At 37.7% G+C, this 26,773-nt stretch overlaps 1 protein-coding gene across 11 annotated transcripts in view; it reads right to left on the bottom strand.

Annotated features, from left to right (window-relative positions):
* Nucleotides 1–26,773, bottom strand: part of SLIT2 (slit guidance ligand 2) — a 427,330-nt gene that overhangs the window by 383,596 nt on the left and 16,961 nt on the right. For all 11 annotated transcript variants that reach the window (XM_030564146.1, XM_030564137.1, XM_030564144.1 and 8 more), the window contains exon 4: nt 21,824–21,895. In XM_030564146.1, the coding sequence (XP_030420006.1) occupies nt 21,824–21,895 (72 nt within the window). The remainder of the gene's footprint in view (nt 1–21,823; nt 21,896–26,773) is intronic.

Genomic DNA, 26,773 nt, shown 5'->3' with positions numbered 1-26,773 from the left:
TCTGTGTCCAGTCTCAATGTGTAATTCCATTTACGTTCATTACAAGAGAATCCTGTCTATTCTCTGCCACAGACTCTAGAAGACCCCCAAAGGGCTCTTATCTCAATAATACCATCCTAGAAGTCAACCATGGCTTCTCCGTCCAAGGACAGCTTTTGTCAAGAGGTGAGGAAAAAATAGGGTGACGTGTTGCCTGACTGTGGGAAAGGTTCTGTCAAACAGATTTACTTGAACTTAAGAAATTAGAACATTTCCTTTGACTCCTCCACCATGCCCAGAAAAATAAAATAAAGATCACCCAGACCATCATTCATCAGGGATATCAAGCACCAATTCCCAGTATATCATTTTTATCAATCAATCCATATAGTTCAGATTCAAAATGGAATCCCTAAGGCCAGAGCTGGCAATTTGAAGATGGAGATTCTTACTTCAGTCAGTGGGAAAAATGTGGCACCCTCAGCCTCAAGGCACATCAGCAATTTTCAAGACTGCTCAGGTTGGAGCATTCTCCTCTCCAGGTTCATATATTCCAAGGAGGGACCACTGATCATCTAGTTTGAACTCCTGTTTAAAAGGCCATAAAACTTCTCCACATAGTTCCTAGAGAATATATTTTGGAAAACATCCACTTGATTTAAAAATTAATCCATCATGACCTTTGGTAAACTGTTCCAATGGTTATTTACTTTTAAAAAACAAACAAACAAAAACTCACCCCCCATTTTCCAATCTGAATTTGTTTAGCTTCAGCTTCCAGCTACTGGATCATTTTATACCTTTCCCTGCTAGACAGGAGAGCCCATTATTAAATATTTATTCCCCTTACAGATACTTATATATTGTAATCAAGTCACTCTTCAACCTTCTTTTTGTTATACTAAAACCACTGCGCTATTTGAGTCTATTTCTAGAAGGCATGTTTTCTAAGCTATTAATCAATATTGCAGCTTTTCTCTGAACTATCTCCAAGTTATCAACATCCTTCTTGAATTGTGGGCACCAGAACTGGACACTAGTGCAAATACAGAAATTTAAATAACCTCTCTACATCTGATAATTTCCTTATTTATGCATTAAGGATCACAACAGCTCCTTTTCACCACATCCTCACACTGGGAGCTCACTTTCAGCTAATTCTCCACAACCCCAAGTTCTTTTTCAGAAACACTGCTTCCCAGGAAAGAATCTCATCTTTTAAATAAGGCCTACATTCTTTGTTCCTAGCTATAGACATGTTTACAGTTAACTATATTAAAAATGCAGTTTGCTTGTACTGTTTAACAAGCAATCCAGATCACTCAAACATTGACCTGTCTTGTCCCTGTTCACTATTTATCATTCCCCAGCTTTTGAATGATCTGCACACTTTATCCATGATGATTTTATGTTTTCTTCCAGATCACTGATAAAAATGTTAAATAGCATAGGATCAAGAAACCTGCAGGATCCCACTAGAAACACACTGCTGATGATTCTCCATTTATAATTACATAGAGAGACCTATCAGTTAGGCAGTTTTAAATCCATTTAATGTTGTGCCATGTAAAGTTTATAAATTTCTAGTTTTGTGAATCAAAATCTCATGTGATGCCCAGTCAGACGTGTTATAAAAAATAAATATATTATGTCACACTATTACTGTTATCAACCTAATTCATAATCTCAAAAAAGTCAAGTTAGTTTGGAAGAATCTGTTTTCCATAAACCCATACAGATTGGCATTAATTACATTATCCTCCTTCAATTCTTTATTAATCAGGTCCTGTATCAGCCACTCCAGTGTCTTGCACAGAATCAGTGTCAGACTGACAGGCCTATAGTTTCCCAGCTCATCCTGTTTACCCTTTCAAAATTTACACAATATTAGCTCTTCCGGTTTTCTGGAACTTCCCTAGTGCTCTAGGGCTTATTGAAACAAAAAAAAAAAAATCAACATTCATGGTCCAACAAGCTCCCTAGCCAGCTCAACTCTCGGATGCAAATTATCTGGGCCTATTGATTTAAAAATATTTAACTTCTGGTCAAGATGAAATTATAATAAAGTGGGTGCAGAACTAGTTGAAAAAATGTTCTCAAAGAGTAGTTATCAAATTTGTCAAACTGAGTAAACACATCCAGTGGGGTACCATATGGATTTGTTCTAGCCCAGTATTGTTCAGTAATTTCATTAATGACTTGGATAATGGAGTGGAGAGTATGTTTATAAAGTTCGTGGATTGCATCAAACTGGGAGAACTTGCAAGCACTTTCTAAAACTGATTTGGAGAACTAGTCTGAAAGCAACAAAATGAAATGCAGCATAGACAGTACTATAATTAGGAAGGAAAAATCAAATGCACAAATATAAAATGGGGAATAACTGGATAGGTAGATAGTACTGCTTATAGCCAAGCAAAAAACTGCAAAGGGCGATTTCTACCCTCTTGATGTGAAAACTTGCACCACAGAAGCTCACTCCCTGGGGACACTATAGTTTAAAACAGAACTATCAATTCACTTTAAAAAAACAGTGTACATGCTGAAAATTATCTTGTGGTTATAGTAAATCAAAGTGAATATAAGTCAATGTGATGCAGTTGCAAAACGGGCAAATATTTGCTGTGTATTAACTGGAGTGTTATATTTAAGCAGAGGGGGACAATTGTTCTGTTCTACTCAGCACTGCTATGTGCACAGTTTATGAAACATATGGACAAACTGGATAGAGTCCAGAGAACAAAAAAATAAAAGATCTAGAAAACATGATTAATGAGGAAAGGTTAGGAAAAACTGGGCATGTTTAGTCTGAGGGGGAAAAAAAGGGGTAGGGGACCCGATAGCCCTTGACATATTTAAAGGTTATTACGAAGAAAACAGTGAAATTTTTCTTCATGTTAGCTGAAAGTAGGACAAGTAGTAATGGATTTAATCTTCAGCAAGGAAGAATGAAGTTACATATTAGGAAAAGCTTTCTAACTGTAAGGATAGTGAAGTACTGGAATAGGCTACCAGAGAACTTATGGAATCCCCATTATTGGAGGTTTTTATGATGTCAGAGATGGTCTAGCGTACTTAATCCTGTCTCAGAGTGGGGGTGGGAAGGTGGACTAACTCACCTTTCAAGGTCCCTTCCAGCCTTATATTTCTGCAATCGTATGATTACATCTTTCAGTGACCTATAAGTGAAAGAAGAGGGGGAAGAGAAAAACATCTTGTTCTATCCTATCACTTTGAGATTCTAACCAGGATGCCCTTTCAGTCTTCAGGATGATAGGTATGATACCCTCATAGCTGAACCAATTCTACAGTTCAGATTTCATTCCAGGATCCTGTACCACTTATTTGCGCCACAATTGAATCAGACTTCATTTCCCCTCCCCCAACAATAAGGGCAATTCACCTCTGGCAGAAGGATCCCTCCAGATAACCTGTTGGCAGCAGCAAGCCTGGCAACTCCTTATGGCCAAGGCTCACCACAGATATTCGTACAAAATTGGTGGGAAGCCACCCTGGGTGGACCCAGATCTATCCAGGGAATCTAGCCCACAAAAGAAGTTGCATAGCATATCTAGCGATTGGAGCCAAAGCAGTTCTTTATACTCTCTGGTTGTCACATATGCATTGTTGGTTCATTAGCCAAACAACTCAGTAGTAGTTCATCTCAACAAATGGGCTAAAGGGTTATCAAAACAGGAAACGGCACATAAAAGTAAGGGCTCTCCTGTACTGAGAAGTCTTTTCCCCTACCTTAAAATCTGGTTTCTGAGAAGTTCCTATAAACTGATCTAAAAGACGGCCAGTCCTGCTAGTTACAAGGATATACAGACACTTGCTGTGGTAAAATATTAGAATCAAAATTTAAAAAAGTTTGACTAAATTAGTATCCAGAGCTAAGTAGTGCTGGCATCTGACCACCAAAACATATACAAGGTGGAGCCTTCCCTTGAGAATACATCTGAAATCTTATGATTCATCTTTTTGCTAGTTGGTACTGAAGAATAGCCTATTATCCACAAGGCTCTATGGAAAATTTGCAACAGCTACTTATGCTGGAGAAGGGAAATCAATATGTTAAGATTTTTTCAGAGGCTGTACACATTTACAAAGATTTTAAAATGCACATCCAGCCTATAGCTATGGTACATGCACCAAAACATTCAATTTCTTTTAAAAATCTCTCTCATCACTGTGATTGCAGTTCAAAAAGCCTTATGTACAAGTCAGTCTAAGCTACAGTTTCTATTGACATGATAAAGAATGAAAGTTCAAAGGAACAATTCACTTCCTTTCCATCACAATATCTACTGCATAGATGGTAACAAAACAGTACACCAGATTCAATTTAAGTCACATCCCAAGAATATGTTTCCATTTCCTCTTTAGCTTTTTTTTTTTTTTTTTTTAAATAAAGTGTGACACTTATTCATTTTTAATCTGCTTGGAAGTGACTAAATATTTGTTACTGTTTCCACTATGGAACTATTTATCTTCATAGCCATGGTAATATATCCACATAAAGGCAAAGCTGCCAAATTCCTTCATTACAATTTGGCTTTTAGTGTGGAGACTGTTGTTGGCACCTGCATCTCACTGGACCTGTAACAGCAGACACACATCATCATCAAGTCATTATCACATTTTCCCTTCATGGCAGAGTGTATTTTAAGAAATCCCCATGTGTTCAAACACTAACTAGACTTTATTTCACAGTATCAATTATGCATAGAACTTTAGTGCAAATGGATATTTACATATTTTTCCTTCACAGTTCACACATTGTGAAGTCAACCTCTACAGACTTCCATCTCTAATCTTCAACCAAATATCAAACTAATCATGCATGATTCAAAACAAGTCAGCCAAAACATTTGGAATCCATCATTCATAAAAACATTAACGAGTTAATCATATTTCCAAAATGTTCCCAAAAAATCCACATATTTGGAGTTTTACCTAATGCAACTTTATCTAAACACTACAGAATCATTAGGGCATTGCTGCTGAAGCTACCCAAAACACAATGTAATATAGAATGAGACAAAATTATTCTAGTTATAGTTTGATTTTTGGTTCTACAATATCTCCCTCTGTTTGGTAAGAAACTAACCAAATTCAGAACATTCTCAAGCTCTCTTAACATACTCGGTTTAAACTGAAACATTTCTCAAGTTTGTTTTAATTATTCAGTTGAACAAACCACTCTCTCTTTACTGCACATGCCTTTCTGCATGTGGTGTCTCCACTCACAACCAGCTTACACAAAAATAGGGACGATGGTTTTCCTCAGCTTGATTCAAAGGGGAAAGTTCCCACACAGACCTTGGCAAGCACATCAGCCACGGGTCACCAAAATGAAGGTGGAAAATAAACACTTGAGTCCCTGTTGAGTACTAGAGCCTCCTTGCAGGGACAAAGCATTCAGTTTCTCAGTCTTCATGTTTCTTCGTCTGGGTGGACGGAAAATGAACAATTCCTTCTTCCTTCCAAAGGATCCTGTGGCTACGGAAATACCCTTTATTTAAAATACCTGCCTCAGTGAGTCCAGGAGGGGATTATATTTCCTCTTTGTAGGTTGAGGCCTATGCCTTCCACCTTTGAAGGGTTAGCCCCTTCTATGCCTGACTATGGGTTTGTCTAAACTACCTACTGGATCAGCGGGTAACAAATGATCCAGCAGGGGTCGATTTATCGCATCTAGTATAGATGCGATAGACCACTAAGCGCTCTCCCGTTGACTCCTGTACTCCAACAGAAAAAGAAGCACAAGCTGAGTCGATGGGAGAGCATCAGCTGTCTACTTACTGCAGTGAAGACATTGTGGTCAGGAGATCTAAGTACATTGACTTCAGCTAAGTTATTCAAATAGCTGAAGTTGTGTCTCTTAGATTGACCCCACATGGTAGTGTAGACAAGCCCTTAGCGTGGTAATCCCCACAAGTGAAAGACATTCTACCAGAGCCTAGTATTTTAACTATACTCTCTGTAATAAGCCAACAGATGGCACCTAAGTATGAGTTCTGGAGAATCAAAAGCCTGGAGGGCAAGAAGCCAAAAGATTCCATGATAATGGGTAGGTGCCAGAGGGTGGGTGCACCTTCTTGGCTCTTGCGGGGAGAGCAGAAGAGGGTATCAGTGGAAGGAAGGGCTGTGTTGCTCTGAGTGCATGTGAGAGAGCCTGTGGAATGGGACTACGGTGGTCACTGCTAGACAGAGTGCTGGTGAGCACTTTGGACTTAAACTCGTGTGTGCCCCAAGGGAAGCTTAAGGCCAAGTAACTGAGCAGCAACATACCCAAACAGGTCAGTAGTCCAGATTGAGCAGTCACCAGAGGAGCAAGGCACCTCACCAGATGCGTGCACTGACTTTATGGGCACCTCCAGTGAGATTAGAGATCTCGGGGGCAAGGGGATACCTTGGGTACCCCCAGAGTTGGGGGGGAAGGACTGAGCTACCGTGTCAGTATTTAGTTTTTATTGTCGAAGTCCCCCATCTCCTTGCTTATTTTTTTAAATAAACAGTTTCAGAACTCCTCTGCATGCAACTGGATTTTGGTGTCAGGGGCTTCCAGACCCACTTAAGCAAAGGGGACCAGTAAATGACTGGAAGCAGTAGTAGTGCAGGCTCACTCCTATAAACCCACAGCTTTCCATTTCTCTGTTCTGCATTTCAGATTCGTACAATTTACACACAGGCTGATTGGACTTCATTGATCACAACGATTGTGGTCTAATACTACATTGAATAAGAACAACTGACTGGGAAGCCATCTTTTTTTATTAGACAGCCAGCACAAAAACATGCTTGTGAGAGGATAAGTAAAATGAACAAAGCAACAGTTTAAACACTGAAGACATTTAACAAAACAAGTTGATCTACAGACAGAATCATGAAAAAAAAGAGTTGAATCAGATTAGGGTACAAAAAGCCATTTTACAGATTCCATTCTCAACCATCTAAGTACACAAAGAACTCTACATGGCTGTGCAGTGAAAAACAGACCTTTTACAATTTCTAACTATGCTTTTCTTCAAAATGAGAGAGCTCCAATCTAAGTACATAGCTCTCTAACCTATGACAGAGAAAGCAATTTTAATGGATATACATAATTTCTCATTTTCTTCTAGACAAATTATATGGATGTGACTGTCTTGAGAAAATTTCTTTATTCAGAAAGTTACTGAAATGAAATTGTCTTTTCACTGTTGCTCCTCAGAAAAGTACAGTCAAATAACATGACAGTAGAATTTTCATGTTAAATTACCACCATTCTCAAATATCAAAAACATGGGACCAAACTTTTAAAAGTATATATGCATTTGTGTGCCAAGTTTCTGATGCGTACATAAACCAGGTTTGCATGAATACAAAGGTACAGGGACAGGTGAATCCTTGACTTGGGCACCCACAAAAGTACCTATTTTAATATCTTCTATTGTTTGCTGTGTTGGTCTCAATACTGGAGAGATAAGATGAGTGATCTCTCTCACCAAGAAAAGTTGTTCCAATAAAAAAAAATCTCACTCTGTTTCTCTAGCTATTTGAATAGTATTTTGTTTTAGGGCCTACATTTTTCCTATATTTCAGCAGAACAGACTGACGTGATTTCACGTCAACAACAAATGCTTTCTAAACTAAGAACATTTCTATTAAGACATCTGGCAATTATTCTTGTGCTTTAGTCTATATCTGTTCAGAAGAAAGCATTTGAGAAAGCATACAAGCCATATAATATTTAAAGCTGTTTTCTGTCAGTCCTTAAAGTGGCTACATACTTAGTGCTGAATTCTTTTATGAAGAAAAAAGAAAAACTGCATAAAGTAAAAATGTCAGCATAAAGCCTCTCCTAGGTAGGTATGCAAAAATTTATATTATGCTCAACTGGAGCTTCTTATACAACAAGAAATAGAGTCCTCTATGCAGAACATTACCAAAACTCTGCTCTGATTTTGTGTACATGTGGTAGATATACATTGTGGTACAATGTCAGAACTCAGCTAGCAGCATTGTTCCCCATTAGTTCTTCTCTCCAATGTTCTGGACTCAATTTAAAGCCATTTCTAAGGTCCAAGGCTCAGTGAAGATGTGAAAACTATTGCTAAACGAACACTACCTGCCTGCTCTATTCACCAAAAATTTCACTGTACCATCAGGCATAAACACTATATAAATGAGGCAAACGTAAAAGCTGCCTTGCTGAAAAAGGCCATTCCCCCTACTAGTCATTGTCATAGATCACTATTATCAAGATGACCTACACCAGTTCACAAGGTGGATGAGACCAATAATGGATTAAGTTTGTGGCACAGAAAGCTTTAGTGGAGAAGAGAACATCTGAGAAATCCCAACCAGCAGAAGTGTTCTTAGGGGTTGACAATCTGGTGAATCCACAATGTTTACGCTAGCAGGTTATTTAATTCCATCTACTTGTCAGTACAAGATTTGCTTTGGGACAGTTTTATCCAGAGTAGACTGAAATGTACCAAATGGTGTTTCCACCACTTACTTCCCCCTTGGGAATTTATTCCACAAGCTAACAGAGCATTGTCAAGTTTTTTCTATCATTCAGCCTAATTCCATTGCATTACACCTCTGTCATTTATATATATTCTTCCCCAAACATATTTTCTCCCTTCCCCAGTTTTTGCCTAGTCAAGCTATGCATATATAGCAATTTTAAATCCTTCAAAATTTCTACCCAATTATTTACTCTCAACTATCTCTAATCAGTGGATCAGATCTGACTATGTATGCAGATCAAAGCTGCATTGAAGCTAGTCTGTACTACTTAGGCTTTGCCAATACATCTATACCAGTATATCTACATTAGAACTCCCTCCCCCAGTGAAGATGCAGTTTATGTTGGCAAAAAGTTATTTTGTTGCTATCATTAAACCTCCCCAAATGACAAACAATACTGGCAAAAGGACTCTTGCCAGTATAGCTACATCTGCACACACTGCAGGTCGTGGAGGACAGAGAAGGAGGGGAGAAGAGGACATTTGCCAACATAATTAGGGGATATTTTCCCCCACTCACACCCTTCCTGATAGTTATGCTGACAAAACTGTGTAGTGTAGACCTGGAGTAATTCTCTTACTATTATCGTTTGCTAGATTTTTCTCTTCTCATCAAGTATTGGTCTGGATTTTGCCTCAAATCAATCATGCATTTCCCCTACTCATGCCCCAATTCTAGTATAATTTATCCATGTTTCTGATGCAAGTCCCTTTATATATTTTCTCTAGCCATGCTTTCCAGATAATCATTTACAAACTTCATTAATGTGCTGTTTACATATCTGTGACCGTTCTTTATAAACAATTGATGAACACTGGACTCAATACAAATTCCTATGGTACCTCAGCTCAACAATTTGCATAATGCTTCATTAACAGTTCTGTTTTGGGGCTATGGTACAAATATTCATATCCCGGCAGATTTTAATTTAGCATAACGTTTTAGAGAAAAGATGACAGTGTAGTTGAATTTTGAGTCTGTTGGTTCTGTTTAATCTGGCTTTTGATCTTGGTATGGAACTGTAATTTTGCTAATACTGCTGAAAAATGATCTTGCAGTTATGGACAGGGGTAGCGTGCCCAAGTGAATGATAAATGGGGATGGTTTGGGATTTCAAAATGCTACTGGGATTCCCAGGGATGTCCTTGCCCTGGGATACTACCACTGACAAGGAGATTACTACTTTGGTGCAGCAGACTGCCATGGTTATCCTAGTCTCTGACCTCTACAGTGGTTTACCTGTGTGCCAGAACAGATGCAACCTGCAACTGGTGCAACATGCAGCTGCCTGTTTTATTGAGTTAGCTGCACGAAGAACACTTTTGTTTCTAGGTGAAAATTTAACTTGGCACAGATCCTATGAAGCCACATGTGGTTTGAATCTTGTCTGAGACTTGCCTTCCTCACTCAGTTGTCACTGCATTGTCTGTGATAGGCACTCTAATACAGAATTTGCATCCCCTATGGTCATCAGAGCTTGAGTCTAACATACAATAACAGGCACAAAATAGGGCTCATCTTTTACAGAAATAGTAGTTTGTTTCTTTGAGTGGGGTAAAGAGGATGGGAAAAGCCCAGTGATCTATTGATTTTACCATGTGTTGCTATTTTTCCAAGACGGTTTCCTTAAAAAACACCTCTACTTTGTACTGTAGAAGACAGTTTTGCAATTGGCACTTGTACGAAATTTAGAGGAGGAAAGCTAATCTAGCATCCTGGCTTCTGACAAGGGACAAAACTAGACAATTCAGAGAAAATATAATGCAGCTAACCAATTGTTCAACGGATTTGTCACTAGGGAAAAAGAGGTAGGGGGCAGAAAGGAAGTCTTTTCCCATTCCTATGAAGTAGCTAATTTTGCCTGGGACTGGATGACTCATCAGTGTTTTCCTTATTCATATAAAAACTTCTCAATTGTGTTAGTTTTCTACAAATTACTTCCCACATTCACTTTTAAAAGGAGAAAGTATTTTTTAAATTTTTTTTAAAAAAAACAAATACTTGCTCATTCTTATACTATGGCACAGATTTAGCAGGAACACCCATCACCTCTCACTATACCAGCCATTATTCTGCCCATCTTTCATACTCTTTTCCAAAATGAGGGGCCATATCAAACCCAATAGGATCCAGCCTTGTGAGCCTTGTAACAGACCAATTACTGAAACCCCCTTCCCTCGCCCCCCCAAAAGTTACCCGCATCTATGAAAATGCTGCAGTGGGGAGGAAGAGTTCCAGTACATAACAGACTTCTTCCATTACTACAAATGCTCAGCCCAGCCATTATACATTTCCCCCTTCCACTCCAAAATGCCTCAGTATACTACCGAACTTGCAATACCCTTATTCATGAGCACATTTCAGAATCTAGCAAACAGTCAATTACTCACCATTGCATCTCTTATTTTAGCTATGTCCTTTGAGATCAAATATTGCACATGCCATATTTATCAATTTTGAGGCTTTATACGACAAGAGGTTTTTTTAATTTTTTTTTTAATTGCTGCTGCTCATTTAATCTTCAGCAATCTCCACACCAAGATTATTTGAATCCCATACAGTTAAAAGTGGTCCCAACTAAAATCCATCCCATACATGGAAAATTTAAATTATTTCCTCATGTTATTCACTAAATTTAATACATTTGGTATCTAACATGATTAGACTGCAGAAAAACAAGTAATGAAGCTTTGTGCTGTGCAAGCCTCACTTTTATTCTGAGTCATCCCTTGGCTCATGTGCCAATATAATTGGAGTTCTATAATATACATACATATTAATTATATCCATTTTATATAGACACTCAGGTGAAAAGTGTCAAGTTTTTTGAATGAATTTTTGATGCATTACACTAAGTATTTTAGTTTTAATGGGCAAATGTTTGCTATAGCTAGAAAGATTCAGATATAGATTGTTGCACATTAAATTTACATATTTAAATTTAATGTAGTCACAAGGAAGATCATGTTTTTATATATAAATTTTATACTATTAGGATCTTATTCCCTGATAGCACTGACAGAGTGCACCTGTTTGGAATAGCCTTCTGTGTATATTGAATCATTTTTATTTGGAAGGGAAAATATACAGTTAACATTTGTCAACAGAAGTCTAAGCTTCCCAAGCCCACATATATAACTATGCATTCATAAAGGACTTCATAACAAAATTTAACAGCTAGGCAGTTGGTGTGCTGAGAGCCCTCAGTCTTGTCATGCCAACCAATGTTGTCTCATCATTCCCTTGTACTCCAGTCAACCTGTCTAGATCCATCTGTTGTCTCTTGTTTTATATTAGAGCTTTGTCTACACTACAAGCACTACAGTGACACAGCTGCGGCTTATGCTGCTGTAGCATAGACACCTGGTACAGCAGCTAGAAGGTCCCCCCCCCCACTACTGTAATAAATGTATCCCCTCTGAAGGCAGTAGCTAAATCAGAAAGAACAAAATCGGTCACCCTAGCAGTGTTTATACCAGGCTTAGGCTGGCTTAACTACATCTGAGGGTGTGAATTTTTCACATACCTGAGCGACATAGCTACATCAACCTAAGTTTCAGGTAGAGACCAGGCCTTAGACTTTTTGTACAGCATCTAGCACAATTGGGTCTTAAGTCCATTACTGGTGCTCTGAGGCACTACAACAACAATATAGAGAGACAAGCATAAGACCAGAAAAAAAATAGGGGTTAGGTCAGTGAGGGAATGATGCTTGACTTCATTAAAAACACATTTGTAAAGGATTAATATTTTCTACTATTTTAGAAAGACAGGTTTAAATAAATGGAGGAATGAAAGGAAGGTTAAGCTAGCGCAAAATACACTCCTCTAAAACTACAGCAATGTTCTCACTGCATGTAAGGTTTCTTAAAAATATACCAGTTGCAAAGTAGCTACTCTGTACACAGTACATATCATCTACGTTTCTAGGATGCAAAAAGTTATTCAAAAGGCTTTGTAGATTTACATTATGGCAAAATGCATTAAGGAGCAAGAGCAAATTAAAGCATTTGGATAGGCTTGATTTTTTGATGATACAATGGGACATAAAGCTGCTATGTGTGGCTAAATGGATATACGTTTTTGTGCTAATGTTATTTCTCTTGCCAATTTCCTGTAGTTCTTTTGAAAATTTCAACGTACACTAGCTACTGCTATCAAACTAAAATACACTGTTTCAAACCCGTTTTTTTCTACATATCTTTTTAACTAGATAATACAAGTTGGGTAAAACTAAAGCTTTAAAGCATTTTAACTTTTATGAAAAGCAAAATTTATTAAATGCAGAATAGTATAATTTTCTATAAAAACACTGATATACATTGAAATTTTTTTTAAAAAGCTCTAACTAGTGAAACATTTTGTTAAAATAGGAGCACTGCATTTAAAATGCTATATAAATCAACATTTAGGATGGAGGGTCAACAGGGGTTAAACTGTCTTTCTTGACTAAGTTCATAAGTGTCTTTGCTTATGAAAGTACAGCTAAGAATCACAGTGTAACTTGAATATTAAAAACTCCAAGGAAACCATCAATAAGAGTTGCTAAGAATTTCACAAGTTTTTTCCTTAGGTGTTAATTAAATGATCATTTAACACTGAAATGTAAACACGACATTTTCATCTACTGACAGCATAGCCTATTATAAATCAAGAGCAATAAGAGTCCTGGTGTTAATACTCTAAACCAAGTTCCCACAACACTCTAAGATGCCTTGTCATGTCTAAGGTTAAGTATCTAGACACAAAACAAAGATTGCGCCTACTCGACTTCCAGTTCAATTTTCCCATCGCCCAGTGACCTAGGTAACACTTTGAGCAATAAAGAATAAATTTAATTTCTTCAGCATTTTGTGAGGATTAAGAACAATTGTTGGCCTGCAATGACTTTTTATCCTTGGATTCTTTTTCTTCCAGAGCATTCCCCCATTCTAAAAGAAAATTCTGATGGTTTAAGACATAGAACAAACAGAACTTTAAATTAGGCTTTTTTCAATCAATTGGAACTGTTGGAGGGGAAGCAATCAAGCTTTCTTTGGACTTCTCAGCTATTCAGTTACTTTGAGCTTTAATCTTCTACCAGCAGAAGAAACCTACCATCATGGGGTGAAGCTCAAATATGTTCTCATTTTCACCCTGGCCTGATTTATTCCTTTTATTCTCACTTTAATCAAGACAGCATGGCTACACTTCGATGTCCACCTAGTGCAAGCTGAGAGTTACAGATGTCCTCTTCGTAAAATGTTTCACACCATGGGTCTGAACCATATAATAATGGTATTTCCTCTGACATGCCTTTTTACTTTTCATTAATTCCTATAACATAGTTTAGTAAATCTTTCAAGGTTTGTTTGTTTTTTTTAAACTAGAAAGTGAGTTTATTCAATCTAATACTTATGAAGATTGGTATTGCTAATTTAATTACCCAAGATGTGACTTCATGAAGAATCTTTTCTGGAAGAACCACCTTTTTGATGGCAATTATTTTGCTTTCTCTATTTAAGAGTGGCAAAATAGGAGTATAAGCACGAAGACCTGCCAATTTTAAGAGCAGGGCATCGCTACAAGCATTTTTACTAACACTGAAAAATTCAATTTCACCATAAAAGATTTATTTTCTTAATCATTTACATCTTTTACTTTTGGCTGGACTCAGATTTAGATGTAGAGGCCCTCAATGAGGACAGTCTTCTCTTGGTTATCTGCTCCTGGTGTTTTTCCTTGGCCTCCTTCATTCTCTTGGCCAAAAGCTTAGCACTCTGGAGAAACAACCTAGTGACTGAATGAGACTAGCCATTAGATTGGCTATAGCTTAGGTGGCCAAAGAAGAACTGCAATACACTGCTCTAAATTGTACTCTACTACTTTTTAAATCTGTCAATATTCAGATGCTGCTTTGACAGCAACCGTCCCATCACACAACTTCCACCACACCTACACTGTCTAATAGACTAAGATAATTAGGCCATCAGTTTCTAAGTAACTCTCCACTGGTTTAGTATAATTTAAAATAAAGCAATTGCTAAGCAGATCTAAAATGTGACTTGTATCTTTTCAATAGGCATATTTAAATGTTAATATCAAATACTAAAAGAAATTTCAAATACCAGAAGCATTTATGTTGAAACCAGCAGAGTGGCTTTAAGCTATATTTGTTTGCTTTCTGTTTTTAAGCATGGTTTTCAAATTCAGGTTAGAGAATAGCCCTAAGCTGAGTTTTGTTTACTTGCTGTTTTTAATGTGGTTTTCAAATTAAGGTTAAGCGTGACTATAAACTGTATTGGAATGTCTGCCATAATGAAAATCACCATTTAGAAGTGTCCCTATAGCTTCTTGTCTGCTGATAATGTAGCCTATTGAAATAAGGATTTAATAGATTTGTCCATTACCAGAGGTTAGTTTATAGCCCCAAAAGTCTGCCCAACTTGCTGTTTCATCCCCTACAAAAGGAAGCATTACCTGCATAAAAATGTAAACTTAAGTTTTTAATAACTAGAGAACGTAAGGGGCAAATTTAAAGAGCCAATTTCCTCACAATTACCTCAAGCTAAAATCTTGAAAGCCCAACGTGACAGTTGGGTAAACTGTTTCACAAGTGAAAAAAATATTTGCTTCAAGATGAAGTGCAATAGCATTGACCAACATTTTAACTTCACAAGTGCCTATGTTCAACTGTGAAGTAATTGATTTCTTAATATTTAGTTCCATATATTTTAACTTATTTCCTGTAAGTAACCCTGTTATGCTAGGTGCTGTCCAAACATAAGACCATTCACTCAAACAAAGGGCAGAGAAAGGGACACAATATACAAGTAAAGCAAAACAATTGATCATGTTCTGAAAATACCTTTATTCAAAAATAAAGTAGTGTATCTTGGACTACACTGAGCATACTTAAAAGTTCATTCTGATTTTAGAGCTACCACCATTTTAAGCTTTAACCCGTATATTTAAAATTGGGAATGTTACTGAGTCAGAATGAACCTTAAAAGTACACCCAAGTTCCCCACAATGTTGCCATAAACAGACAGTTATTCACACTGCTGCGTATTTTTTGTTTGTCACCATTAGGATTAGGGTGAGCAAATAGCAAGCGTGAAAAATTGGGATAGGAAGTGGGGGATAATAGAAGCCCATATAAAAAGCCCCAACTATCAGGACTGTCCCTATAAAATCGGGACATCTGGTCACCCTAATTAGGATATAGATATTAGTTTTGTAACAAGTGCTCCAGTAAGCTTCTGCTTTCACATGTTTGAAAGACTAGAGAATGCACTGAACAATCTTTTTGTAGTACTTTCAACATCCCTAGAAATTTAAGAGTCCTGTCCTGCAGTCCCTTACTCATGAACTTAGTCCTGCAACCAGGTCCTAGTGTCCTAGCTTTTTTGTTCACTGCTTTTAAGGGGTGACTGATGCTTGAATATCAGAGCTTTTCAGAAGTAGAATCAGAGTTCCAGAATGAACTAAGCAATGGGGCAAGAGGAGAAATGCAATTACAAGACAATTTATTTCCCATTCCTAGTATGAAGTACAAGGTGGACAGTGGAGGAACAACACTGGTCTTGGCAATCTTTTAAAAAGCTGCCTTCTGATTCTTCCATCCCACAAACAAGTGCTAAAATAGAAGCATCAAAAGCTAACAGTTGACCTTAAGTTACTACTGCATTGCAAGGTAATTATATTTTGGAGAATACACACTTCAGTTACTCAATTCCCTACAAACTGGTTATGTACATTAATAGGCATATTTCAAGCAATAAAGATTATTTCCAATACCCATCAATGTCATTAGTAATTACTCATTTCTGTAGCTGTGGGTCAATATTACAACAAAAATAGCCTTTGTGAGTTATAGTTAGTTAGTGGGTCTACAAGCTTAATTGATCCAACTCATTGTTAAGGTCCTGTAATTAGAATGCAGACCTAATATACTATTGTCAGTGAATTGTTTAGCACAGAGTTATGATAACTGTGTTCTTCCACTGCCAGAAAAAGGAAGACAACCCTCTTAGTGTACTGTTACTCTAGGCAGATGTAATTTATTTTAAATGAATACTTTGTAAATTACAAGATTGCCCATCTACAAATGATCATAAAACTGAAATTATACAGGTTTTTTTAATTTTAGTTGTTTATTTCAAATGCTTTGCAAAATAAATATTTAGCAAAGAAAATTAGTCTTTTCAGTTGTTTATATTATTATAAACCACAGAGATCATTGGATTATTAGTGCCAATTCTTATCTAACTTTTATTTGTAAAAGTATTTATATGTGAAGTGACCTAAAAATTCTGGGAGTGGGAGGGAAGGGTAAAAACCTCAAGATTCTAGCTTTCCGTATCTTTGATGTTTAAAGAGATCAAAATCACAACACTGGCATTATGGAAGCATAAGATTTATTTGTTTCCATTTCCTTCTAAGAGAGAAGACTAAAGTACAGATTTTGAAGCAATTCATTAGCATTTCTCAGTTGCTTAAATGCATAGGAACAAGCCATAAAAACTAAAATGATCTCACTAATGCTTGAGAAAGCACTTGCTCCAATTAGACAAACTTAACAGCAAACTAAACTTGCATTTCATGTAAGTAAAGATTAAAATATTGTATCATTTTCTGATATAAATACCCCTCTTTGAAAACTGATTGTTGCTTGTGCACCAAACTTGTACTGAAAGGTGTAATCCTTACTAAAAGTATTACCGCATATATGTAACAGCTGAAACCTGCCAATTACTGCTTTTGTTTAGTAGCAACTCATCTAACAAGCTACTTCAAAGAAGAGAACCATTCAATAATATTTCCTACTACAATTGAGAATGCATTCTTTTTGTATATCGGATTTTTAAACACCAAACCACCTGTTTCCACTTGGAAATCAAGTAGTAGAAGCTTTAGTATAATGAGGGTTGGCATCTCTAGGAGTTTTCATAACAGAATTCTCTTTGCTTTGTCGAAGGGGATTATTAGATGACTATAGATAAAACCTTTTATCTACCAAAATTACTAATAAATTCTTGCTTAGAATTTTTAGAAGGAATACAAGCAGAACTGTGCATTTAAGTATGCTATACAATTATAATAGTGGTAATGAAACAAAAACAGCTTAAAAAACATTGAAAATCTAAAGTTGTTCTTCCAGCCCCTTACAAGCACCATCTTTTTCATTCTCACCTCTGACTAGTTCTACTTTTAAAACAGAAAACAAAGCATGTTAACTTGTGACAGCTAGGGAGGTACCAACTTCAATGATGCTAATAGCAGGGTCTCTCATAGCAGTTAGAAAGAGATATGACAGCAATCTGAAGAACTTTCATCCTCTTTGCGTCAAACATCTTCGGTGTTCCCAGCAGAGGAAATCAGCAGTAGCTATCCTGGCAGCTCACTAGATGAGTAATGATGTCGATCTGACCAGACAACGGTAACCGTAGCAACTGTAACCTGCAATTCCTGCGTAACCATTGTTAGATTTATTGTGGCAGGGGCCAAGAAGGCCAGGAGTAAAATGAAGCAGAGAACTATGGTGTCTGACACATCTAGTACCACATACTTTAATCATAGTTGGCAGAAATTAATTCAAGAGGAATTTTTTTGCAAGGGCTCCCCATGCAGTTTTCTGCTTTTCTGCTTAGCTACAAGGATCTTAAGCTACTAAGTGGACATCACTAAACTAGGTCTTAGTGTAATCTGACTATAAGAAACACCTTTTCCTTTAAATATGTGAAATGTCTTATTCCAACTATATTTCTTATGCTAATGGTAGAAAGGAAAGGTGTATAGCGAAACAGAATGCTTGGTACCTAGATTAAGTTTAAATTATCCCCTGCAAAGGTTGTTTATCCAGTCATTATAGCTCAATTTAAATTTCTGAAACATCAGCTCAGGCATGGAACTCTTCCTAACTTCTAAAAAAAATTGTTGAAATCAAGATGTACAGGTTTTATGCACAGAATTCTTTATCATGTTCATGCTACAACCTAAAAAGGTATCTTTTAAAGCCAAACTCTTAAAGAGCTTGGGACATAGCTCTTGGTATCCTGCAGCAAATGGCAACGCAATGAACTGTGATCTAACAAGCCAAATTAAGTAGTCAAAATCTATTTGCCTCAGATAAACCCACTAGTCCGTAAGAGTTCTTTAAAATAAAGATACTATTGCTGATGCTAGACAAGTCAGTGTTAGTAGGCATATGGGTGGTTGGAAACAATGCCGGCTGTTCTTGCAAAGAAAAACGCTTTTTGAACAATGGCTTCATACAAGAAAGTTTAAATATTACCCAACAGGACCCACACTAATGTATCTATACACTAGTATTTTGTCAAAATCCTTATTCTACAAGAAAAACATTTTCAAGCTCTTCTTGAAAAAAAATCAAGAAACTAAGAAATTATACAAATTTACAATTTTTTTTTTTAAACAGTATGGCCAAATGGAGTTTTTGTGCCAAACCATCTTTCCAGTTGATTTCTAAATAGGTTAAAATATTTTACTTCAACTATTTCCTATCTTTAGGAGTTTACTTGGAAGATTATTTCCCTCCAGCATTAACTATCTGAAAAATACAAACTAGATTTCCAAAATAGAGAATATTCAGTCAGACAAAATTATGTACTGTCTCTTTTAAATTCTCAACCTATCGCTTTCTTTTACTTACACTTCCCATCTGTCAACAAGTGCTTGTAATTTTATTACACTGTCCTGTAGTTTATGCAGAGTTGGTATTGTTTTACAGAGTTCTGTTAATGGACTGGATAAACGGTAATGCTATTTAAACTAGTCTCCTGCTCCAACAAACACAGCTGCAACTGTACTACTATTTCTGAGCAAACATCTTGACCTGAACATACAGTGCTCTCTCAACCCGTCCAAAGAGAAATTGGAGCAGACAGCAAAGCGAAAGCATAGCTGGCCGCAACCAACCATGTCTAATCATAATTCATATACAGTGTACCCTCGTTCTTTTATATTGCATTTAGGCTACACAACAAGCATATGTGCTTCTTCACCTGGCATCTCATTTACAGCCAAGGGTCAAATGGTAATGATCATTCACAGAAGCTGAACAGCATACTGAGAAACTTACAGAATACACACTAACATATTAGCTATTAAGGTTTTTTTAATTGGGAAAATTAGATACCAAAGTGTTACATATTTAAGTGTCCATGTATAGACAATTTTGATTCTCCTTTTTCAAAGAGACTATTGCTCAGTATGTATTTGTGTATGTAGGAGTTCCTACACATACATACTAAGTTTAAAACAAAAACAAAACAGACAAAAAAAAATACACAACAACTCATTCCTGGTATGGTGGACAAGCTGTATAAAATCCAAAGCCTCCTGATCATGAACAACCAACATACATCATTCCTAAACAAATGCCTACTTTTGCTGTTCTGACTTAATTAAGCATACAGCTAAACGATATTTCAGTACAGTTAGTGTATTTTCAAAACATGTTATAACCAGACATTCACTTTCATGGTCTGATCAACAATAACCCTGGGGCAGAAGAAATTTAATACTGCTAAGCCAACCATCTCTATTTTCCACCAGATACACCATGTGTATTTGTGTCCTATAGCCAAAAGAAAAGAATAACTATCTATCAAGTGTACAATTCTAAATAAAGTTTATTCAAAATTTGAGTATGCCTTAAGTGTACATCCATTTTAATCTGTAAATCTCATTGCTATTTTAAATGGAATAAGGTTGAACAAACATTAACCTAATGGTGGAATAAAATAGAACCCCCATACACCTCTCACCCTTCCTGATATGAAAGTACAAAATTTCAGGTTTAAGGTTTCCATGCTTGCTAGCGTTTGTTTTTTTAAAATGGTTGAATTACTAAATTGTAATATATACTGCACACATACTGTAATATTTGAGGTGTGTACTCTAATCGTTAGATAAAGGAAGGAATTTGCCGGAGCAGAACTCCTTAGCATACTGCTGTCTAGTAATCCAACAAGTGTTTTATCTACAGAAAAAGCATTTGATATAAAAACATACATCAAAAGCAAGAGGTAGATAGTAGGCAAGTATATGATACTAATGTGTGTGGCTACAATTTAGGCATTAAGACTATTTCATATTAGAAAGGAAGGTCAATATTTAAGGAAATTCCAATATTTAAGGAAATTAGAACAGAAGTCAACTTCCAGAAGTGAAACCTTCATTATGGAAAATTCACCTGACCCACTTCAACTTCATCATGAACTGCAGCCAATTTGATCAGATAGGATAGCTATCTTCCCTCATTTTCCAACCACGCAAGGAAATATCAGGAAAATATATCCTCTGGACTCCTGATTGCATACTGAGGAATTGACTCTCATCTGTTAGTTCAACAAATTATTTTGTCCATTTAACCTATAACAATTCCAGCAGAACCGTCTCACGTGAAGCCTACAATGAAATATCGAGAATGTATCTTTGAAACAAGCTTCAAACTATGTGCTGTCTTTTCAGACATGCTGTGTTCTCTTCTGTCCTACGTACTATGATTAAAGCAATTAAAGTTATCTTGAAATATTAAAATAATCAGTAGAGACTGCTTTATGTTAAGTTATTTATCCAAGTCTACTCCACATTCATATTGTAAAGGAAAATAATTAGATTTCAGAACATCATTGGCTGAAACATCAACATTCCAATTTAAATTAATAATCATACAATAGAATCAAAAGCAACACTGATACACTGCGCTTTATATAGCTGCTAGCTAAAAATGTTAACATTTTATACTTTTCATTTTAGTAATCAGTCAAAACAGTAGGCTACCAGTGTAGCAACAGGTATGGAAAATGACAACACATACCAAGTACGAGGACTGGTTTTTAGTCCAACCCATGCCATATATAAATACAGAACAATATTGCAGAAACAAAATTATGAACAGTCTTTGCGTAATATCATTGGGCCAATACCTCTAAAGCCATTACTTTTGGGGGGTTTGCGCTTTGTTGAAAGACAAAAGAAAAAAGTTTGGGGAAAACCAGCCTATTCTTCCACCAAAAGCTAATTTAAATGTTTAGAAGGGGGGAAGGGAAAGAGAGAGAAGACATATCAGAGTTTGTGTATCTGAGATAGAAAATGAAAAGCACTGCGGAGTAATCAAAGAAAATACTACATTAAAATAACTTACATTGTTCTTGACAAGATAAAAACAAGTAGCACACTTCAGAAAAGGACATAAGATAGACAGACACGTGTGTGTGGGTGGTGTGTCTAAGTAAATTAAAAAAATTATAAAGTAAGGCCCATTATGTAGGACTTGCAAGGTTTCCAAAATTAATAATGAATTTTGACTACTTACAGCCTGTATAGTTTCGGTGTCCCCAGAAACAGCAACTCAGAAAGCAGCTGAAGATTATTTCTGTTTAGACGCCTTTTGAGAGAAAGAAAATAAAAGTTAGGTTACAACTAAGACAACAGTAATCAAATGCAAACATTTTGTACAAACATGCCTGTGCTATAACAAACTGAAGACAAAGCACAAAAGAGGTATGCAAAGCTTGGTCCACTAGCGAAGACATGGTCCAGCAGTAACTTTACAGTGGGCTGATTACATTTTCTGGTAACCTTACCTTTCCTTAAATTGAAAAAGTGGTCTTTCATAAAATGAGTCTAGCTTAATCACCAAGTTGGGACTCTATGCCGTATAAACAAAAATCAGCACAAAAAAGGTACTGTTTCTCCACCATCTCTGTAGTGTGGAGCAGCTGATACAAACATGTTGTGGCCAACAAGATTATCCAAAAGCACATTGCACACATATGCATCACTGATTACAAGTTATGTGATAATGTAATGTAATTAAAGATCCATACAATGTGACTGTGCAAAGAGGTAGAGATAAGGCTGCCATGGAAACCTTACCTTCTTGACTTCCATGTACTTACACTTGTACTAAATAGTTTTGAATATAACTGTGTTTCTTATAAAGACTATGAAAGTAAATGGGAACATTTGGCATGGGAGAGGGACTTGAACAATCACGTACTGTATAGGAGGAAAAACTATAGCTGGAATCTGGAAGAGATCTCTTTGCATATGAGGTCTCACCCAGCTACTAAGGTCAACCCAGTTTAGTCTATAAAATGACAAGTTTAAAACCCAGAGTAGTACGGCTGGAGGTAATCCACTGCCAACTACAACTTGCTATGACAAATATATAATTTTTTTTTTTACATTTACAATTAAGATCATTTTTGCTATTACAGAGTAATAGCAGCTCTCGATCAGGTAGTCAAATAATTTAATATATTAAGTCCAAGACAGTTTATTTAAGAAAAAAAGTCATAAGCAAAGTCAGGCACACAAACTTGTAAGCCTATTTCTTTGCAAGTAATGCATCACTAATCGTTACATTGCAATTTACAAAGACTCACAATTTATTCATCCCAGGTTACACTTGCACACCTGCATGATGTTAGCTGAGGCTCTGTTTTATCGCACTAGCATTAAGATTATGTAAGTCACTAGACACCAGTAGACTGAAAGAGGTATTGAGTAGTGCCTGCACAAAAGAAGATTCTAAATCTTTAGGAATAAGGTATATCTGCTATAAGGTACATCTAAATCTTGAATTAACTAAACTCACTTCCTTGAGTTCTCACTTTAATACATGCTCTTCCAGATAACCATTCTTGTAGCTCCTTCCTGACCCCTTTCAAATTTGTCAGCATACTGTAATTCACTTACTGTGTTGTTTCAAATACAGTTTAAGGCTCCAATCTTGTAAAAAATGCATGCGGACAACTACTCCCATTGAACTTGATGGAACTACTTGTAGAAGTAGAGGGGAGGGATAGTTCAGTGGTTTGAGCATTGGCCTCCTAATTGTGAGTTCAATCCTTGAAGGGGCCACCTGGGAATCTGGTGCAAAAAAATCTGTCTGGGGATTAGGCCTGCTTTGAGCAGGGGGTTGGACTAGATGACCTCCCAAGATCACTTCCAATCCTGATAGTCTATGAAGTAGCACTCAGCAAGTAATTGCACAAGTTCAAAGGAACTACCTGTGCAAATAAAGTTATGCATATGCAAAAGTGTTTCCAGGATCAAAGTGCTTCCAGGATCAAAGTGCTTAAGTGCAAATTTTGCTGAATAAATTGGTTTTGAAATGAACAGTGCCAAAGCAGTAGTTTTGGTTCAGTTCTAGATACTTAATTCTGAAGTTAAAAACAAAGCTATTTCCAGTCGACCAAACATGAGAAGTCAGTCACAACTGGTTTGTGCGACTGCAGAGTGATACAAAACAGCCACAAGTACACAAGGGAATCTGACCCTGAAAGTTTTAAATTAAAGCTACTGTAGGGTAAGTGTGGTTCTTCCAGCTGTTAGTGTGGATCCCACTGTAGGGGTGCCTGTGCTTCATACATATGAAAATCAGTTTGTTTGCTAATATACTGTCCATCAGGGCTGCACACATCTTTGGAACTCCCTGTGCTCCTGTAAAAGGTATAAATGGCAGAGAGGCTGTGATCCTTCCTCAGTTCATTTGCAATTCAAAGCTCATGGTAGCAGAGGACTCTGAAAAACGGGGATGGAAATGGGACATTGGCTGCACATTGATTAAGACATCTCAGAAGAACCAGTTACTGTAGGGTAATTAACCATTCTCTCTTTCTCAAGTAGATGTCAGTGTGGATTCCACTGCAGTATCCCCTGAGGACAGTGGAAATGAGGAGTATCAGCTGCATCAGTTGAACAGTGATTGTAGGATTGCTCTTCCAAATTTGGCATCTGACTTCACAGCTAAAACCAAGACAGTGTTTAATACACATCAGTGGGTTAACTGCACACTGCTGCCTTACAGATTTCTAAGGCCATGGCTACACTTACAGTTTTGCGGCGCTGGTAGTTACAGCTGTGTTCGTACAGCTGTGTAGGGCCAGCGCTGCAGTGTGGCCACATTTGCAGCACTGTTGGGAGTGGTGCATTGTGGGCAGCTATCCCAGCATTCAAGTGGCTGCAACGTGCTTTTCAAAAGAGGGGGATGGGGTGGAATGTGACAGGGAGCGTGGAGGAGACAGACAGAATGGATTTTTGGAGTTGACACTGTTCTCAGCTCCCTGCCGTGCAAGTTCTAAGGACTGTGCCTACCTTCAATCATTTTAAAAGTTCTAACTCCCTTCCCCCACTCCTCTCTCATTCACTAAATGCAAATTATGCACTCCTAAATAGCCGTCAGACCAGATAAGCATCTGCTCAGCATGGACTACCCCCTCTCCCTCTGCCGTGTGAGCATGCTGTTTCTCTCTTCAAGCAAACAGCTGTGAACATTCCAAAGTAATTCCCCTGCCTGCCTCCGCTCGCTCAGCAAACAGGAGCTGTGTTTGTTTTTTAAATAAGCAGTTTGGCTGAACTCCAAGCTCTCCCTTTCTTCCGGTTTGTTGTGGACAGGAATTCTGGGATACCTCCTTATACCCCGGAGGTCAATAAAAGCGCTGGTGGGCATCCACACTTGCTGACCAGCGCTGGATCACCAGCGCTGGAATCCCTACACCCGAGGCTCGACCGGGTGTACAGCCAGCACTGCAAACAGGGAGTTGCAGCGCTGGCCGTGCTTTGCAAGTGTGGCCATATCCTAAGTTGCAGCGCTGTAACCCCCTCACCAGCGCTGCAACTCTAGTGTAGCCATGGCTTAATATTGGCACATTCCAGAAGCAAGTGGAGGAAGCTGCTTGGGCTTTGGTGGAGACAGCCTTGATATTTGGCAGGAGATTCACACCAGCCAACTGATGACAGAGGAGACATATCGTGTAATCCATTTTGATATTGTTTCCCATCTCAAAGACTGACCTTTAGAACACTCAACTATAGCTCAAAATATATGGGACAGTCTGAATGCTTTATTCCTGTCAATATAATAAAACAGAATCCTGGGTACATTTAACGTGAGTCTCTCTTTTCAGTGCCAAATGTGCTTTTGAGAAGACAGATCAGCTGAATCATCCGCTTTAAGTTCTGTGACCACTTTAGGGATAAATTTCAGGTTGTGTCTTAGCACCACCATGTCCCTATGGAATACTGTATAGCGAGATTTAGTCAGAGCCTGAAGCTCAGTCACTTTGACTGAAATGATAGCAGCTAGGAAGATGGTTGTCAAAGATGGCATAAGAAGCACTCAGTGGCTCAAATGGAGACCCCATGAATCTCAGGAGACCTATACTGACGCCGGGCGAGGACTGGGTTCTTTGACAGGCATGTGTTGAGGCATTAGGTGGATATTAGAAAGTGAAAGGCCAACCTGTTTTAGATAAAGTAATAGAGGATCGTTAGTAGAGGCCTGGACTAGGTCCAAGGCTTTTTGGGTTGTCCACATTGAGAATCTCTTCTATTTGGAAAAATCTATTTTTCTGGTAGATCATTTCCTGGACCTGCAGGGAGCAGTCTATCAGTCAGGCTCAGACATTGAGCAGCCACACTGAGGTGTGGAGACTTTGGGTCTAGATGAAGTCTGTAGTTATCCAGAGACTAAAATCAACTCTGGGTGGTCTAGGAGTTAGATTGGTGGCTGAATGTTGATCTGTCAGCCCTTGCTCTCTGCCAAAAAGGAGCCACCAGAATGATCCTGGCCTTCTCTTTTGATCTTGGAAAGCATCCTGGGAATAAGGGGAATTTGGAGAATGGTGTACAAGCATGCCTCTATTCCACTGCAGGAGGAAGGCAACTAGTAACTACTCGGGATTCAAACCTCCTCTCGAAGAAAAGTTGTAGCATTTGCTATTGTCCTTCATGGCAAACAACTCTTTTGTGAAGACCCCAAATGGCAGCATCTTATACTGTTAATGATTCAACTGCATCATGAACTGATCAGCATCCCTGACAAGCATGTGGTGTGCAAATCTCCCTCTGAAAGGACTTCCAAGTCAAGGGATCCATAGCTGAAACTGCTCCTAATCAAACCAATGTGTGCCAGCAGGCTGCATGCTTCCACACAGCCATTCACCTGGCCCACGGGAAGTATCTGAAGTTATTCATTGCAGAGAGCCCTGGAAGGATTTCCTTGGATCTACTCTGGTTATCCTCACAATTAACTGGGTTATGTATCTAGTCAAAAAAATTTCCTTACATATAATAGTTTGACCAGTATTCTCTGTCCTTCAAATGTGAAGGTCAATACTATTCACCATGAATAAATGTAAATGCATTTGAAAGTTACAGGCAATTGCTTCCCAGTAAGGGTAAGGGCTTGAGGATTAGGTCCTATGTTTTCAAGTTAAAATTGTCACTCCTCACCTATCAGTGGTGTTGAAGATGT

Source organism: Gopherus evgoodei, chromosome 5 (genome assembly GCF_007399415.2).
Source record: "Gopherus evgoodei ecotype Sinaloan lineage chromosome 5, rGopEvg1_v1.p, whole genome shotgun sequence".
Taxonomy (NCBI): domain Eukaryota; kingdom Metazoa; phylum Chordata; order Testudines; family Testudinidae; genus Gopherus; species Gopherus evgoodei.
The sequence above is the reverse complement of the archived record's forward strand: the minus strand, read 5'-3'. Positions and strand labels throughout refer to the sequence as shown.